The sequence below is a fragment of the Prosopis cineraria genome, unplaced genomic scaffold (assembly GCF_029017545.1).
Source record: "Prosopis cineraria cultivar Desert tree isolate PC_DT_omini unplaced genomic scaffold, ASM2901754v1 PC111, whole genome shotgun sequence".
Lineage (NCBI taxonomy): Eukaryota > Viridiplantae > Streptophyta > Magnoliopsida > Fabales > Fabaceae > Prosopis > Prosopis cineraria.
Genome location: NW_026555438.1, coordinates 6,334 through 22,936, shown reverse-complemented (window position 1 = coordinate 22,936; position 16,603 = coordinate 6,334). Strand labels below are relative to the sequence as shown.

Here is a 16,603-nt window from a genome sequence, read left to right as displayed (position 1 = left end):
TTTTGTGTTTTTGTCGTGTTTCAAAGTTTTATCCTTAAACTGGCACGACTTTGCTTCTACATCTCCTATCAATTTTAATAAGCTTAGTTTGAATTAAGCTTGCCTAAATAAATTTAACCTATCTAAATTATCAGTTTTAATATCAAACATAGTATTATATGTGGTTTTCCCAATTTTCTTTTGCCTTCAAAAGAGCCTAGAAAGGACTTGTCTGGGAATTTATTTTTGACTAACATATGTGAAGTTTTTCAAAATTTTGAGATTGTCATATAAAATTTTTTATTTTAAAAAATTTAAAATTAACTTTTTTATTTTTTATTTTTTAATAGAAGGCTTGCCTGTCATTATTTAATAGTTATTTTATTAATAAAAATTATCATGTTATATTAAAAAAAGATACAAAACAACTTACATGACATCTATATCAAACTAATTATAATTTATTTATATTTTTTATTATTATTAGTTTACATTAAGTATCACGTAGATTGCTACGTGTTTTATTTAATATGATACTATAATTTCTATTAGTAAAATTATGAAAAAATATAATAGTACAAAATCAACGGTAAAAAGATATTATTATTATTATTATTATTATTACTTTTTAAAATATGCTCCCCCACCCAACCCTTGGCTGTTATTCCCTCCCCAACCTCGCTGCAATGCCCCCTCCCCCGTTTTGACCCCGTCTTCGCTGCTGCTCGTGTCGTGACTCGTGACCTCGTCTCGTGTCCGTCGCCGTCGTGGGTGTGGCTTTGAGCTTCGACTTCCTCAAGAAGAAGACGAGGTCAGCAGCTAGCTCACCGTTTGAACTTCTCTTCCGGTTCCGCCATCCAAGCCGTCACCTAGCAAGGTCCGTTCATCTATCGTCTCTTCCATTCATTTTTCTTGCTGATTATGATTTTTCAATTTGCTGCTCTGTTTTTCTTTTCCTTTTTCTTTTCCCCCCCTCTTTTGAGTAGTAATCAGCAACTGTCATTCAAAAGAATGGCTGCACATTTTCGAATGTGCTGCTCTTTTAAATACCCCATTTTTCATTTCTTGGTGCGAAGCCCATTTCTTGCTGCTTTACTGTCTCCTCCATGCTGTCCATTTTTGGAACTTGGAAGCAGGCACTTTGTTGGTACCATAAATGTGTTGTAAAACTGCATTTTTTTTTTTAAATTTTAATGTATTTTCATACCTCTTGTCCCTGAAAGTGGATTCTTCAATTGTTTCTGCTAAACTAAGTGAAATTTGGAGCTAGCTTAGTTTCTGCAGCTCATCCTGTTCCTATTTTTCCCCCCTATTAAGAAGTATAGATGATAGATCATTTTCTCATTCTTCGAGCGGAGTGGGTATGGGCAGAGCAAACTCTGCTGGGTTGGACCGAGGCAAGATGAGAAAAACATGTAGGAATGGGGCAAGCTATAGGCAAATTTGAATATTTATAATATTTTAATTAAATTAAATTATTTTAATCATTGGCTTGACCTGGTTGGCCTGATTGAATCACTAACCTTAAACATTGTCTCAATTGGTTCAATGACCTATCTGGTTTTTTAATACCTTCTAATTTAGCCTAAAAAATTAGGGAATGCTTGAAAGGAATTTTTGGATGTGCCATAAAACTGAAAAAGAATTATTAGACCAATAAAGGTTGGGTCTAGCAAAACAACGTGGCTAACTAATGTTTAAATCCTAGTTTAAAAAAGGTGTCAACATTCAGTGCCCAATCATGCTTCAAACAGGATTGCAGTTGATAGAAGGACACTTGTGTGCAACTAAAGCAAAAAAGAGAAAAGAGAACAGAAGGATGAGGAAATGAGGGGGAAAAAAACGCACTTGACAATATATATTAACCATGAATATGATCAATCCATAAATTTTGGTTTGAATCAATCCTTTCATATAATTCTAAATTTTAAAAAATTGTCACTCATTTTTTTTTTAAAGGATGACATATAAATAATATTTTTTAATCATAACTTATAAATTTAAGTATATAACTAATTTAACTAAATTAAAAAAAATCCATAGTAAGAAATGGGACCTAATCCCCGACGTGGTGAGTATTTACTTTTTCCCCTTGTCCACTGTTGTTTTAGATGTTATTTCACTTATTTGAATGTTCACTGACATTCTTCAGAAGTTCTTGGAGTCATTTTCTAATATTATGTTCATTTCTATCGTTGTTTCCTTCCTGGATTCTTAGCTATCAAGTTTGAACTCTAACCCTATCCTTTGCTTCCAGTTATTGTTGGCCCCCAGCTACTTGGTATGCAGAAATTGCATCTGATTGAATGAATGAAGATATGCAGTTATGTTACGAGAAAATTAGTTCCTTCTTTATGTAGTGGGTACTTGGTGAAGTTGGAGACATCTTATGTTTTGCCGCTTAAATGGGCCACTCTATTGTAGGACGCTTTGTGTAACAAATCCAATGGGCCTGAGGTAATTCAATTTTGTTCCTATTCAATTATCAAATGTACTATGAAGTTCTGGCTTTGTAACTTCCCCTCCTTTCAAAACCCTATTCATCAACAACTGCTTAAGCCACTATCTAAGTTTATTTACTCCCCAAAATTTATACAAACTTATGCTGCTGTTGTAACCTTTCTCTGCTTTTATACAAGAATCTTTACTTCCTACTCAAAGCTCCCATCACATGTGTTACTTCTGAGTTTGTAACCTTAGGTATGTAAGTTCATGCCCACATGACTAAGTTTGGATCACCTCACGTTCCAAGTCTTAGAAATCATTGGACAACATCGTACTCCCAGTGGCGACAATTTGGTTATGCCCAGAAATTGTTTGAAGAAGGTTCTACTCAAAGTTCCATATCTCACTCAAAGCTTTTGTCACAATGTATTGCGTCCAAGTCTGTAGCCTCAGGCATGGTAGTTCATGCCCACATGATTAAGTTCGGATCATCTGACAATCCAAGTCTTAAAAATTACTTGACAACCTTGTACTCCAAGTCTCGGCAATTTGGGCATGCCCGGAAGTTGGTTGAAGATGGTTCAGAACCAAATTTGGTTTCTTGGTCTGCTTTGATATCTGGATATGCACAACATGGGCTTGGGGAGGAAGCGCTGTTAGCATTTTTTGAGATGCGCATGTTGGGTATTAAATGCAATGAGTTTACCTTTTCAAGTGTTCTTAAGGCGTGCTCAATCAAGAAAGACTTGAAGTTAGGGAAACTGGTTCATGCAATGACAATAATCACAGGGTTTGAGTCTGATGTGTTTGTTACGAATACTTTGGTTGTTATGTATGCAAGATGTGGGCAGCTTGGTGATTCTAGGAGACTATTTGGCTCAATTATAGAATTAAATGTTGTTTCATGGAATGCATTGCTCTCTTGCTATGTGCAAAGTGATTTGGATATAGAAGCCATAGATTTGTTTAGAGAAATGGTTCAGAGTGGAATAAGGCCTAATGAGTTTAGCCTTTCAATCATAATAAATGCATGTGCTGGATTGCAAGATGGCGATCACGGGAGGACTGTTCATGGGCATTTGCTGAAGTTGGGATACAATCTAGATCTATTTTCTGCAAATGCTCTAGTTGACATGTATTCAAAAGCAGGGGACATTGAAGATGCAATGGCAGTTTTCCGAGAAATTACACATCCTGATATTATTTCTTGGAATGCAATTATTGCTGGTTGTGTTCTTCATGAGTGTCATGATTGGGCTTTAACATTGTTTGGTGAGATGAAAAGTTCAGGAACTTGTCCCAATATGTTTACCATATCAAGTGCTCTAAAGGCCTGTGCTGCAATAGGGTTCAAGGACTTGGGTAGACAGTTGCACTCTAGTTTGATAAAGACAGATATTGATTCAGATTCGTTTGTGGGAGCCGGACTAGTAGACATGTACTCCAAATGTGAAATGATGGATGATGCAACGAGAGCTTATGACTTAATGGTAAAAAAGGAGTTGGTTGCAGGGAATGCTTTGATCTCTGGTTACTCACAGTGTGGAGAAGACTTAAAAGCAGTGTCCATTTTTGCTGAACTGTGCAAGGAGGATGTAGTTTATAACCAAACTACTTTGTCAACAGTTCTCAAATCTGTGGCTAGCATACAGGCACTTGATGCATGCAGGCAAATTCATACTCTTTCCATCAAATCTGGACTTTATTCAGATTTCTATGTGATAAATAGTCTTCTTGATGCATACGGAAAATGTAATCATATTGATGAAGCTTCAAAAATTTTTGAAGAACGCACATGTGAAGATTTGGTGGCTTATACATCCATGATAACAGCATATTCTCAAGATGGCGATGGAGAAGAGGCTTTAAAACTCTATTTGCGAATGCAAAATGCAGATATCAAGCCAGATTCATTTGTCTGTAGTTCTCTTTTGAATGCCTGTGCAAATTTGTCGGCATATGAGCAAGGGAAACAATTACATGTTCATGCCCTCAAGTTTGGATTTCTATCTGATATTTTTGCAAGCAATTCCCTTGTTAATATGTATGCAAAATGTGGAAGCATAGAAGATGCTAGTCGTGTTTTTTCTGAGATACCTCAAAGAGGAATAGTCTCATGGTCTGCAATGATTGGAGGGTTGGCACAACATGGCCATGGGAAAGAGGCTCTTCAATTATTCGGTCAAATGCTTGAAGAAGGTGTGAGTCCCAATCAAATAACATTAGTTAGTGTTCTTTGTGCATGTAATCATGCTGGTCTGGTAAATGAGGGGAAACAATACTTTGAAAAAATGGAGGATATGTTTGGGGTTAAACCAATGCAAGAGCATTATGCTTGCATGATTGATCTTCTTGGTCGAGCAGGAAAATTAACTGAAGCAATTGAGCTTGTAAGTTCCATGCCATTTGAAGCTGATGGATCAGTTTGGGGGGCACTTCTTGGAGCTGCAAGAATTCATAAGAATGTAGAACTTGGTCAACAAGCTGCTGAGATGCTTTTGGCTATTGAACCTGAGAAATCTGGTACCCATGTTCTTCTTGCAAACATCTATGCATCCACAGGGATGTGGGAAAATGTTGCAAAGGTTAGAAAGCTTATGAAGGAAAGCAAGGTGAAGAAGGAGCCTGGAATGAGTTGGATCGAGGTCAAGGACAAAGTGTACACCTTCATTGTTGGAGATAGAAGCCATTATATGAGTGCTGAAATATATGCTAAACTGGATGAGCTTTGTGGCCTTCTAAGTAAAGCTGGTTATATTCCCATCATAGATATTGATCTACATAATGTCAACCAAAGTGAAAAGGAGCAACTCTTATTTCACCATAGCGAGAAACTTGCTGTAGTCTTTGGGTTAATTGCTACACCTCCTGGCTCCCCAATAAGGGTTAAGAAGAATCTACGAGTCTGTGTGGACTGCCACACCTTTTTCAAGTTTTTATGTAAACTTGTTTCAAGGGAAATTATTATCAGAGATGTTAATAGATTCCATCATTTTGAAAACGGTTCATGTTCATGTGGTGATTACTGGTAATAACATCAAGATGGTTCATTCTTTCATTCTCATAAAGCACGCTGATACCTTATGTGCTACTACCATCCTCTTAACCAAATTTGATGCATCAAAGACAACTCTGCCGTGCACAGCTACAAGGTAAACATGCTTCATACTCGCATCTTTAATTTGATTTTGAGCGGATCATTTTTCCCTTCTATTCTTCATCACTTTGGCTATCGGAGAATCTGAAGGAAAAGGAAATATTTGAAAAATGTTTTGCTGAGATATGGATATTTAGATGTCCTCAGATTTTGTTAGTATGATAATACCTTATATCAGGCTATAAAAGTGTTGATGAGCAAAGTTGCATGCATGTAATATGACATCAGGTCTTTTCTTCTCAATGATTTTTGATGAGCTGAGATGAGGATGTTTTGCTTTTGCTCTAAATAATACTCCCTCCGTCCCAAATTATAGGGCGTTATAAAAGTGTTGATGAGCAAAGTTGCATGCATGTAATATGACATCAGGTCTTTTCTTCTCAATGATTTTTGATGAGCTGAGATGTGGATGTTTTGCTTTTGCTCCAAATAATACTCCCTCCGTCCCAAATTATAGGGTGCTTTTAAAAGAATTTCTCCATCTTAAAATATAAGACACTTCGGGTAGATTAAAGTTTCATTAAATGCATCAATTTCAATATTACCCTTTCTCTCTTTATGATTAATTTCCATCACTTTTCTTTTTAGTATATTAAATCATGGGTATTTTTGAAAGTTTATATTTTTGTTTTGGAAAGATGAGGTTGTTAAGTGTATTTAATGAGGTTATTGGTATGTGAAATTTTGTCTAAAGGTGTCTTATAATTTGAGATAAAGGGAGTACTTTATATTAGCCTGTTTAATTGTTGATCAGCTAAGTTGCATTCTTATTCCTAAATCAGGTCTTTCTCTCCCAGGGTTTTAATATGCCATAAATTTCAAGAACTAAGGATTTTAGTTCTATTTTTATTATTATGCTATGTTTCTTGACAAACTAGATATATTCTTCATATGTTATACAAAGTTTGAAGAAAGTCATACCATTTATGGTTTATAAATAGTACGGCTTGCTATAGATTTTATATTTTATATGGATGAGACAGTGAGTTCTACTGGTGTTGCTGTTTTGAAAGTTAAGTCCTATGCAGGCATGTTCGATACACTTAATAAAATGGGAAAAAAATGAAATGAAAAATATGATTTTAGTGATGGGAAAATGAGTATCATGTCCTTGACAAATGTCAGGAAAAATGTTGGTCTTTTAGTCCCATGGCACTTCGTGATTTTAAGTTTTGAAGTGAGGCAAGCTTTCAGAACCAACTTCTTTCAGGGTTTGGAAATTCTGCTTCTCTTTTTACTAATGCCTTCTTACTAATTTCAGTGTTGGAACTTGAAACAGGAGATGTTTCCTCTTTGATTTTTATTTTTTTTTTTAAACTATTTTTAAGATTTTTTGTTAGTATGTCAGAGGAGAAATGAAGTAACGAAAAGCAAACTATATGATCACAACTTTCAATGAACAACTCATGCATCTTAAATATGTTTGATTACTCGATTTTTAAAGACTCAAAATAAAGAAAAGAACATTAAACAAGACAAGAATTACTACTACTAAAAGTCTACATTATACCTAAAGCTTAAAAAAATTATTTTAGATCATTTGGCTCGATTGAAAAATTCGTGAATAATTCAGTCCAATTAAAACCTTGAATTGATGAAAAAAATATTCAAAAATTGATAAATCAATAAATTTAATTTGATAATAAGACCGTATGCCTTAATCATCCTTTGGCCGAGACCAAGGAAATGAAGAGTATCTCTCATTACATACATATGTATACAACTTCCTCTTTTGTTTATCATTTGATGTGAAATTTAGAAATAGTTTGATATGTAGAATAAAATAAAAGAAAAAGAATAAATTTGTAATTTCAAAAGGTTTCTTCATTGGAGAGGTGGTTTATGATGATAGGTAGAGGGATGACAGATGATTTGTTGTTTTTCTTTTTCCTTGTTTTTAGGTTGGTTATGAGTTGCCGTCTATATGTGCTCCTGCAACCTCTCTTTTTTGTGATTAATGAAATCACACTTTACTTAATAAAAAATAGTTTCATCTGTCGTTTTATAAAAAAAAATAATAGGAAAAGATAATTATTGTTGAATAATGTTAATGAATGTAATAAATATTATATTTCTCAACTTTAATGTGGAGAATAAAAAATTATATTTTCTTATGGTAATCATTAATGCTCTGTTTGGTTGGGAAGAAAATATAGGAGGAGAGAAAATATAGAGAGAAAACAGGAGAGAAAATAGATTTTTGTCGTTTGGATAGGGAAGAAAAAAAGGAGAGGAAAGAAAAAGTGGGAGGAAAATGGGGTGTGGGACAGTTTTTTTCCTTCCAACTTTTATCTCTAAAAGTAGAGAAATTTTGGGAGTAAAACTTTTTTCCACCATCTACCTTCTCTCTCTCTTATTTATTTCACACTCTGACTCTCAGGAGACTATTTAATTACATTAATTTAATTTTAATTAAACAGTTTGGTTTATAATTTTTAACTTTTATAGTTATGAATTACATTAATTTAACTATTTAATTAAATAATTTAACTATTGGCTAGATCAAGTGTCCAGAATTACATTAATTTAATTTTAATTATTTGATTTTAAAATAAAATATAAAAATACATTTTCAACAAATAATTTGATTTTGAATTAATTTAATTATGTTAATTTTAATATAATTTCTGCTTTCAATTTATTTCACAAATATAATTACATGAACCATGATATATTTTGATATAATGGCATTATAATCATTATGATATGTTCATTTTTTTCTCCCTATTTTCTCCTATCCATCCAAACAGGAGAAGTGATAATATTTTCTTTTTAGTTTTTTCTTCTCTTCATTTTCTTTCCTTTCAAATTTTTTTCCCATCCAAAGGGAGGGTAAGAGTCTATCTAATATTTGATACTACCAACTACTTCAACTTAACTATGCATTATCTTTCTGCTCATAAATTCTTAAATATCATATCCTTTTTGAAAATTTTTTACCTCCAACCTAGCCCTTCCCTATAGAGAAGGGAGATGTACATACCCACATGCGCACACAACACATGTCAATATTAGGTTTAAACCTAGAACCTCTTCTAAGAGAAGAAGGTAGTGTTACCATTAGGACAACTAGCCATTGACTAAATATCATATCCTTAATTTTCACTTTCAAGTGCATAATAATTCTTCTTATTTTCTTCAATTAAGGTGTGATGCAGAGTTTTGATGGTACTTGAGAAGCAGTGTCTGTCACTTTGGCCTTTGTTTGGTTCATAGAAAAATCGGCCAAATGAAAGGGTAGATTGGTTCCTTTCCATCACATGGCGTGTTTGCCGGCATTAAAAAAAGCTGCATTTTCATTTGGTAGCCAACATTGCTTTGCACATAGGAAGCCAAAAACCTTCACATATTGGTAGGAATATACACTCTTCTGGATGAAAAAGGAATGCACAGAAAGAACAAAATTCATTCATCTCTCCCATCTCTGCCAACAAAACTGAAACTGAAGGCCACCTCTCCTGGAACCAAAGGGCCATAACCGTTGATCAGTGATGAGCAACAAGTGACTGTTGAAAATGAAGATCCAAATGCCTTATTCCTCTCATCCATTATGCTTTTTGACATCGCTCTCAAAATAGGAAATGATGACAGGGTCGCAGAGTTGCAGATTTGCAGAAGAGACAAGAAAGAATGGAGTGAGAGAGATGGAGATTGAGGAAAGTGAACAAAAGAGATGAACGGGAGAAAATGAAATCAAGAGAGAGGAACCAAGGAAAATGAGAAGAAGAAAAGTGGAGGAAGAATAGGCAGGAGCCATTGGGGATGTGAGATTTTAGTAAGGTATGCTCACTTCATCAATTTAATCCGTTCGAAGATTGTTGGGATCATGACTGATTTATTTTTATTCCCAAATTTTGTCACTGAAATCCTTCATTCCAAACAAAGCCCTTAAAATTAAACTCTGTTAACTCCAGGGTCAGCTATTTCTTATCATTTCATTTATCATAGAACAGATTTTCAGGTTGTTATTTGGAGGTGTAGAATCATGACAATGATATGTTTTCCATTTGTGGCCTGTGCTGTGATATGCTATCAAAGTTACATTGTATCTTTAACTTGTTAAATTGTTTCAAGAGCTTGATTATTTAGTTGGACATTTGTATGTAGAAATTACTTTGTTATGCATTATATTCATTAGCATATGCATTCAATATTCGTTACAAACCAAAATAAATAAAAGGACTATACAATTGAGAGCTAATCCCCTCGATACTCGGTTACACCTTCCTTTCTCTTGCTCCTATCGGAGTCTTCACTTGTAAAATGTAGCCACGAGGTGAGTCCAGGACTTAATAACCAAATAGTCTAATCAACTACTCGTGTGTGAAAACAGTTTGTGTGTATGTGAAGTGGCATAATAAAACATATAATATGTCTCATAAATCCACACATATGGTTATAGCATGATATGCATAATCATCACATTACCTTATAACTTTCTTATGTCTTTCGACTAAATCTGTGAGCTGACAATTCTATAGGACCAAATCTATATAACTGGACTGGTCTAGGCTCACCACTAGTAGGAGACAGCTCCAGCCAAGAGCGCATTTGCCCACTATGGACCACAGATTCCCCCTATCTCCAAATACTAGGGGTGTTGATATTCAATCTATCTCACGTAATATTGAAACTTTCAAACAATATAATATTGAACACTATATGGATTTCCAAATAATGTCCCGACAATAAATTAGGGTAAACTCCCATCCTCATTATGATCATGCCAACATGCTTAATGCATTCAATACATACTCATAATATATCAATGATCATAATTGCTCATTCCACATAAACCATAGAATTTCGTAAGTAGTTATATATAAAAATATTATTTATTTTTCAAAAATATTATTTATTTTTCAAACACTAAAACATTAAAGCAACTTTTCATTCCACTTCACATAATTTTAAAATCATAATTTCATATTGTTACTATGTTAATACCAAATCAAAACATTAACTTTGAAATCTACACACTATCATCCAAACACATAAAGAGAGATTAGACAATCCGATTACCTCAACCTTTTTGTCACTAAAAGGGTTATTGTGGTTAACCAATGGCTCCACACATATCTACTAGCACCAAAATGCTGGATCAAAGACTAATCTACAAGATTAAACCTTTAATTGTCAATTCGCATATTAATTACCCTTGTTATAACACAACTAGGTTACCCATTTTACCTAAAACCTCAATTTAGCTCCAACACATTTCATTAATCCTATTTAACATCCTAATACATAAATAACACTATTACATTACCCACATTGTCCTTTATCTTCAAATTTCTACCTAGAGGTCGTCCAAATCCTAACCTACAACTACAAATCATTATATAATCCACAAAAATAGGTTTACAAGCTTGTTTTAACTCCTCAAGACCTTAACTAAGGCAATGGGTTCAATCATAATCCAAGGAAACACGAAATCAAAGCCTCAAAATACCTTAATCATAAAAAAAGTCTGAATATAGAGAGAAGAAGTGGAGGAAGTTTACTCAAGCTAAATCTTGCTCCAAATACTTCCAAAGTGAGCCCAAGGTTGAGCCCTAGTAGTCCCAAGAGTCTCCTTTGATGCTCTCGATATCTTTCTTTCTTTCTTTAATTTCCCATTTGATCGCGTATTTGATATACTCAAATCTATGTACATGCGTCATGGCGCTTGGCACAGAGAGTTTCCTTCACAATTTAAATTTCCCTCAATGCTATGGCCCATTTGAACTTCAACTTGGCCCTCTTCTACGGCTGTCTAATGATTCATAAGTTCTATTAGTCTCCTAAAAAATTATTAATTAAAAATTCACTTAATTTAACTAAAATATCCTTATAAACATTGAAAATTCTCAAAGTTAAAATCTAGGATGTTACATAACTAGTCAAACCATTGACCGGCCATGGCAACAACATGATTCTCTTAAAAAAAAAAAAATTCCTATGATCAAATTGAATTGGACCATATTGAATCAAGAATGGGCTGAAAACCACTATTGGACCAGAACCCAGACCAAACGGTTTTTTTGGAATTTTTTAAGATTTTTTTTCTCGATAAAGAGAAGAGAAGAAGGAGCTTCAATGAAAAGGTGAAGGCATAGATATGAAGGGAAAGGGGGAAGATTTTTTATGTTTTAAAGGAGAAATAACTTATTGATAAATATTGAAAAAATGATGGGAGCTTGTCACTGAAAAGGAAATCGAGAGTTAGACATCACAGGAGAGGAAGAAACATCCTTCACTGAACGATGAGAAGCTGCATAGAAGGATTGAGTCAAAACCTAAAACAAGGACTCTTTCTATAGGAATCAGGGGAAGTTAAAAATATATTATAATAATTTTGAAAATCATGACCTTCTCACCTTTTTTATTCTCACGTGTCTCCTCTTAACATTCATGAAAAATGATGAAAGTTAAAGACCTCCAATCTATTCCCCAACGACCAAATTTTCTATTATTAATTAAATATTAAATATATATGCATGTATCTATTAAATATATACACATATATTATAATATAATATTTTTTATTTAATTATTGTGTTATCGATTCAACCATTCAATTTAATCAGTTAGACCATGTAAACCGTAAACCATTAACTTTTTTAGTTTAATGACCTATCTGATTCTTAAAACATTGCTAAATTCTATATAAAAATGGGATCCCAAAATTAAATAAAATCAAAATTACATAAAAGATAGTTTAAATACTTTGAAATAAGTGCAAAAGACGTTTTGCAAACATAAGAATCAAATAAGACTGAACAAAAAATCAAAATGAAAACCAAAAGGGCAAAAATGCCCATCAAGCATGTCTATCATGGAAGAGTGCACATCTATCTTAACATATGACATAAAGATTATCCATTGCGAACTGCGCATACTATGCCATAATGGATTACATAGAGAGGGCACTTTCTCACCTTGTTATATGGAGATTTTGGACACTAGGGGTGATTTCACCAAATTTCCTACTTCTAATAATCAACCAAGTGTCCAAAATCCCAATCACAAGCCATTAGCTCCAACTGTGCCTTGAACCATACTCAATGGATGTAAAAGTATCATGCAAAACATTCATACTTGGTTAAATCATCTTAATTCCACAAATAACCACCTAACAACCAAAATCATCAAAAGGGTGGAAATACAGTTCTTAGCTATCAAAGTCATAAATCATTCAAACAGTCCAAAAAGTTTTAAACATAAGATTACATTTGCATATGCATTTGGCTCAATCAAAATTCGAACTTGGACAAACTCTCTTAATGGCCAAGATGCAACAAAAAATACCAATCTAATATCTATGGCTACATGCAAGTGCCTCATGAATAAATTCTAGTTGGCAATATCATTCTATTACACAAAGTAAATTAAAGACATTACAAATAAAATAATGGTCTCTAGCATCGAAGGCCTCCCTTTTGCTCCTACTTGGATCATCTCTTATAAAATGTTAATCCACGATGTTGAAATTGAAATCTTAATAACCAGAAAACAAATTCATTCACATGTGAGAGAAAACATTTATGAGCATGCAAAGTGGGCATCTTCACAAACAAAATTTCAAATCACTCAAGCATGTCATAAAAACAATTTCACAATGCATGATTATTGCACTACCTTATAACTTCTTGTTACCTTTGATTGATTCCATTGGCTAGTAATACAAATAGGACTATCCCATGTGACAATACTAGTCTAAACTCTCTAATTGTGAAGTGTAACCTAGCAAAAGGCTCTCACACTCATTATCAAACCATGGATTCCCCCTTTACCAAATCTAAAAGGGTATTATATGCCCAACCCACTCTGATTCCCTATAGGAAGTTGATGGTACAGGACAATGCCCAACTTATGCCATTTCCTAAATGATAATGACAATACAAGGCAATAGACCAATCACCAAGGCTATTTACAGTTTTGGTGTTACCTTGGGGATTTCATTAACTTTCATGGGGTGAACTCCTATCTATACATACATGATCATGCTAAATAATATTTTTTATGCTCAAATTTACAACAATTCAGTGTTCATCACACATGCTTGAGATTCAAGATTAACATTAAATAAACAACTTAATATCATCATACAACATTTTCATACCCACTTTACTTTATTTTATAAATCAGAAGGTATTATTTTCATATAAACATGCTTGTCACAATTTTGCAGATCTCATAAAGATATCAGCAAGCATTGATCAACCCTTGCTTTTTTACCAAGTTTTACCCGTGATAATCAAGTAATCAAGCCTCTTCCTTGTATAACATAATGTCCATCTTGACATTATCAGAACACAGCACATAACATTACCATAATAACTAAGATTATACAAATCCTTATATTAGATTACTATAATAGATAAGGGATTTAAAAGTCAAGTTTAAAAGTTAGGATCCCAAGAAAATCCTTTTAGAAAATGTTTGAGCTCAAATAATAATTTAAAATGTGAATAAATAACATAAGGAAGCATGGAAAAAGGAATCAAAACAACTCAAGGTCAAAAAGTGAAAAATTGAACAAGGCTTAATTTACTCTACCTGCTGCGGTGGCTCACAAAAGGGGAGAATCCCCTTGCTGTGTATTGTGCTATGACGCACCTACCTTGCATCACGTTGTATATCTACTATCATGATAGCATTCTGAGACCAAATTTTAGAGTGCACTGTTTCACCATCTGACATTTGATTTGAGTGATTCAAATGTTCACATGTCGCTAACTGAGCCACCTAACTATTTGCATTGGTTTCACATCAAAATACTTTAGCATTTAAAAGTTGGAGACTAAGGCATACAAAAAAAACTTTTTTCACTTCAAAATATACCCAAGTCTAAAATTACAAACTACGTGTTAATAACCCTAAAACTACTTGAATCGACTCATACAAACCATAAAGCACCTAGTAAAACAATCACATAAAACTGCACACATTCCAAACATGATTTAGACATCCAACCTTAATTCCACAATAATCAACGAGCATAGGCATAAATTAAAATTACAATTCAATGGCAATCTATACATATATAATTACCAAAATAATGACACTTGCACTAGTATTTCAACCTCTTACAACAATTTCCAACACAAATACAATATCTTAGGTTGAAATATATTAAAACACCAATCTCATGCAAGAGACCTAAAAATAATGCATGTCCTATCGAAGCATTCACCTATAAAATATAATCATGATGGTGAGATAATGCCTTAATAACCCAATATTCTAATATATCCACAAGTACACTAGAATAGCACATGAGCGTGTGAAGTGGCAAGTAAAGCAAGTTTGTTCGATACATGCCATACACATGATTATAAAATTCCATTCATACAATGCATGATCAACATTCTCCACTTTATATCTTCTTTATTTCCTTCGACTGAATTTATGGACTAATAACATAATAGGACTAAGTTCATGTGATTAGATTAGCCCAAGCTTACTAATCATGAGAGGTAACCTAATCAAAAACACCTTTGCCCCTTTTTGGACCACAGATTCCCCCTTCCTTGAATATTAGGAATGTTGTATGTCTAATCTATCCATTGATAGTACTATGACTTTCAAACAAGAAAAATTGAGCAATGGGGCCTTTAAGGTGCTAATGTACCATATGAATTTCAAATAATATACCCCTACAACCCTAAGGTGAACTCCCACCCTTTTAATGATCATGCTCATACAATTTTAGTAATATATATTTAACTCATTAGGAATGCTCATACAACAATTACTAACATTTCAAACTTGTATCCGATTTCAAAATTATTTACAAATAACTGTAAATAGGTTTTAAACATAGAAATAATACTATAGTTTAATATCACTTCACATAGATTTTCAAAATGCTAAATATTCATACAAATAAATTACTAGTTTTTGCAATAGATTATGTATTTACACTTTCACAAAACTCATAACCATCCAAATACACAAGTAAAATGACTAAATTATCTAGTTATTTTAACTCTTTTATCATAAAAAGGGTTATTATGGGAAAAAGTTTGAGCCTGTTTTAGCAATGGATATTGCTCCTTTGGGTGGCCATATTTTCCACAGTTAAAGCAAACAACATCCAAAGCTTCATATTCAAGTTTGTAAACTCAGTTCCTGATCACAAATCTAGATTGTAGTGTCTTGTTTAAATCTACCTCGACATTAACTCTAGCAAAACGTCCTCTCTCCATAGATGTGCCATTATTCCTATAGTGCACCAGTGTATTTATATCCACCTTTAAGGCCCTACCTACCATATTTCCTAGTTCCAATATGAAATCCTCGGTGTAATAGTGTATAGGAAGAGTGGGGACCCTTACCCAAATTGCAAGTTTACTCATAGTGTTATTATAAGGGTTGAAGTTTGGGCTCCACCTCTGTACCGCAAGATAATGTCCCTATATCAACCAAGGTCCTTCGAATAAAAGCTTTTGAGGCAGTAACGGGTTTGATGTTCTGAAAGAAAAATAGTTGTTAAGAAGATCGTTGAGTTTGAATTGTGTGGATTTAAGGATCCACTCAAGCTTTTTCTCATGATCTTCAAAATCACACTTTTTCCCAGAACCATTAAAACCACTATGTCTTTCCATAACATGCAAAGTTTTCTTAGACGATCATTAGGCATGTCTATCTTTGGCAAGCTATTAAGAATTGTTTTTTGCTCGTCTAATAGGTTTGGTGTCAACCTTTCTTCCTCTATTAACCATTCCTTCATAAGTTCCATAAAATCTTTATCAACCTTGTAGTTTACATTCCCTACTAGCTTCTCTTTATAAGAGATTTGTGATTTTACTGGTTCTTTTTTCACAGACTTCTCTTCTTTATTCACTGTTATAACTTCTTCCTTCTCAGCATCTTTCATTTGGGTATCATTATGTTCTTCTTGGTGTTCCTTCATATCTACATCTCCTTCTCTTTTTTGGATGTTTCGAGCTATCACATCCTTATCCTGCTTAGATAATCCTTTTCTTCCACTGTTGTCCAGCTTCTTGAAGTTGCCTATCAACGTTTCGTGCCCTA

General features: G+C 33.6%; 1 protein-coding gene across 5 annotated transcripts; it reads left to right on the top strand.

Annotated features, from left to right (window-relative positions):
- Positions 1-645: 645 nt before the first annotated feature.
- LOC129295430 (pentatricopeptide repeat-containing protein At5g04780, mitochondrial-like) lies at positions 646-9,830 on the top strand. Of its 5 annotated transcripts, XR_008589575.1 has the most exons (4): positions 646-856; positions 2,237-2,436; positions 2,680-5,576; positions 8,729-9,829. XR_008589575.1 is itself a non-coding variant. In XM_054933950.1 (2 exons), exon 2 carries the CDS (start codon positions 2,700-2,702, stop codon positions 5,454-5,456), a length of 2,757 nt encoding a protein of 918 aa, XP_054789925.1. In that variant the 5' UTR covers positions 646-856; positions 2,237-2,699; the 3' UTR covers positions 5,457-6,350. The 5 variants fall into 5 exon arrangements, 1 of the variants encoding a protein (XP_054789925.1); XR_008589577.1 differs by having other exon boundaries at positions 2,237-5,576; positions 8,740-9,830; XR_008589576.1 differs by having other exon boundaries at positions 2,254-5,576.
- Positions 9,831-16,603: the final 6,773 nt, after the last annotated feature.